The sequence below is a fragment of the Rhinopithecus bieti genome, unplaced genomic scaffold, assembly GCF_001698545.2.
Source record: "Rhinopithecus bieti isolate Rb0 unplaced genomic scaffold, ASM169854v2 scaffold_5350, whole genome shotgun sequence".
Taxonomy (NCBI): Eukaryota; Metazoa; Chordata; class Mammalia; order Primates; family Cercopithecidae; genus Rhinopithecus; species Rhinopithecus bieti.
In genome coordinates, this window is record NW_016804837.1 from 120,532 (window position 1) to 123,022 (window position 2,491).

The 2,491-nt window shown below is 44.6% G+C and overlaps 1 protein-coding gene across 1 annotated transcript in view; it reads left to right on the plus strand.

Annotated features, from left to right (window-relative positions):
• LOC108528690 (zinc finger protein 36, C3H1 type-like 3) overlaps positions 1–381 on the plus strand; it is a 3,331-nt gene extending 2,950 nt beyond the window's left edge. The window contains exon 3 of the mRNA XM_017870653.1: positions 5–381. Within this exon, the coding sequence (XP_017726142.1) occupies positions 5–249 (245 nt within the window). The 3' untranslated portion in view covers positions 250–381. The remainder of the gene's footprint in view (positions 1–4) is intronic.
• The last annotated feature ends 2,110 nt before the right edge of the window (positions 382–2,491 follow it).

Consider the following 2,491-nt stretch of genomic DNA (forward strand, 5'->3'; position numbering starts at 1 on the left):
GCCGGCCGCGCTCCCTCCGCCCCTTCCCACACGCGCGCTGCCCTGCCAATGACTCAGCCGGGCATCGGCGCGCGCGGCCCGTGGCGGCCCGGGCGCGTTGGGGCCGGAGGCACCGCCAGGCGACCACACCGAGGCGCTCGCCTGCCCGCCCCAGCACGTGTACGTCTGCCTCGCGCGCTGTCCGTCCGCCTAGTCCGCGGGTTCCGAGGACCGCTGAGGTGGGGATTGGCACCACCCAGAGGGAAATAGGCCCCCGCCCTTCCTGCCGTCCGCGCCGCGCCTGGCCCCGCGGGGGTCGCGTTTCCTCCCGCCTCTGCCCCGCCCACGACAAGGTGAAACTTTCTAGGTGGAGAAGTTTTCTCGCCCTGACTGCGCGCTCTCCTCCCCCAGCTCAGGCAGTCTGAAGTTAGCACAGCCGGAGATAAGCGGGACCGAGACTCCCCCTCCTGGCGCTTGGGAGGCGAGTGTCACCCCGGGCGCAGAGGCAGGGCGCGCACCCTCCTGGCACTCCGCTCGCTGACCCCGGGAAGGGCGCGAGCTCTGCTCTCCGCCTGTCCCACGTCTCCGCTAACCGCCCCGCGCCCACCCGAGTACAGAGAGATTTGGGCACCGCAGACACAAGGAGTTCATTGTTAGAGGCGGAGGTAGAAGTGGATGGACGAATTGTCCCAATGATTTCATTATGCGACGATTATCCTCTACTGTAATAACTCAGATTTCTGCAAGGAAGAACAACAGAGGAGTTTAACCCCGAGGAGACTTCCATTTCTTTTTCTTTTTCTTTTTTTCATAGCCGGAAGCAGGCTGATTAAATAACTGGGCAAATAACGATGAACAAGGAAAACAGAACAAAAGTTTAATTCTTGAATGTTGAAATCTTATGATGATTTTTTAAAAAGAGCTTTTGGGGCCTTGGTGAACTCTATCAGGTGTAATTGTGTTGGGATAACTTTATATTTCGCTATAAAAATTGACACCTACAAGAGTAAATGAACACTCAAAGGTAATAGGATCTAAGGAACGGGCATTGCCGGTTAGGACTTGAGTTCGTTCCGACTCTTACACGGGCCTGTTCAAGCATCTCACACGGGCTTGTTCAATCATGGCAATAGATAATGAGACATAGATCTCTTCGTTATTGAAAGTCATGGGTTAAAATAACAGTTACTATGCAGGTTCAGGTCTTATTTACTACAGAATGAAAGACAGAAAAATACGGTGAGAATAGTTATCATTTCCCAAGTGCCAGGCATTACCAGAGGTTACATAAGAGTGATTTCAATCCTCAAAAGAGATTACCTCGTGATTCCCCAGTTTTATGGAAAAGGAAAGTTCCCGTTACGTTGCTATTGAATTGAACCATTTTGCAGGTAGAGAAACTGAGTCCCTAAGAGTTCCCAGAAGAGTCACACATCTGGTTAGTAAGAGGGGCAAGGTCAGAACTTAGCTCTCAGCCCAGTCAGGTGTCCTTCACACCATACCAAGAGGTCTCCGCTGGCTAAATAAACAACGCGACCTGACTGGAGATTTCCTGATACTGCATGGCATAATTTATCAATGACTATAGCTCATTAAAACAAAACAAAACAAAACGAAACAAAAAAAAAAAAAAAAAAAAAAAAAAAAAAAAAAAACGAATTTACTGGTTATAAGGCACTGGGCCCATTTATGGACAGATCAATTACAGATTTTGGGTTCAGTAACAGCTTTCAATAAAAGGTGAATAAATTAATGAATTTAAAAAGTTTTACACACACACACACACTCACACACACACAGCCATGGTTGTCTAAAGGAATGATTAGAGTGCTGTTTCTATTTCCTGGTTTCCATAGCAATATGTTAACTGGATTTTTAGATCACATTATGTAGTTGCCTTAACAGGTTTTCTGAGTTTGAGTGCCATGATAAAAATATAAAAGAAAAAATTTACAATTAAAGTTGTAGAAAGACCCAGAAAAGCCAATGCAAACTGGAAAATAAAATAGATGATAAATACAAACAACCTGTTATGTATTTTCAGTACTGAAGCTTCCTAGTTTATAATAACTAACAAAATTTCAATCCAATTTTGAAACTGTATTGAAAATTGTCACTTCACTTATTAACTGTAAATAAGGAGATACCATTTAATAAAAATAGCATAACTAACGATAGCATAACTAAAAGTATCTGGGTGTGTGAAGGTCAAGTAATTTTTACACACTACTTAGACAGATTTTATTGGGAAAAGGTTTACAGATAATTTCAGATTTTTGGAAATAAATGGAAACAGATATTTTAAAAGGTAATAAGAGTTCTGTAATTCAATTTTGGTTTTGCAGCAAACTTTTAATTGTTGCTGTTTAACTTTCCTTGGGTTCATGGCATGGGTGACACACTGTATGATGAAGTTCTGTTGGTATTTTCTTAACCAAACCAAATCCCTTGTGGTCCACACTGTTGGCTGGCTAAGCCAGCACCTGTTCCCAACAAGATTTTTCTGTTCCTG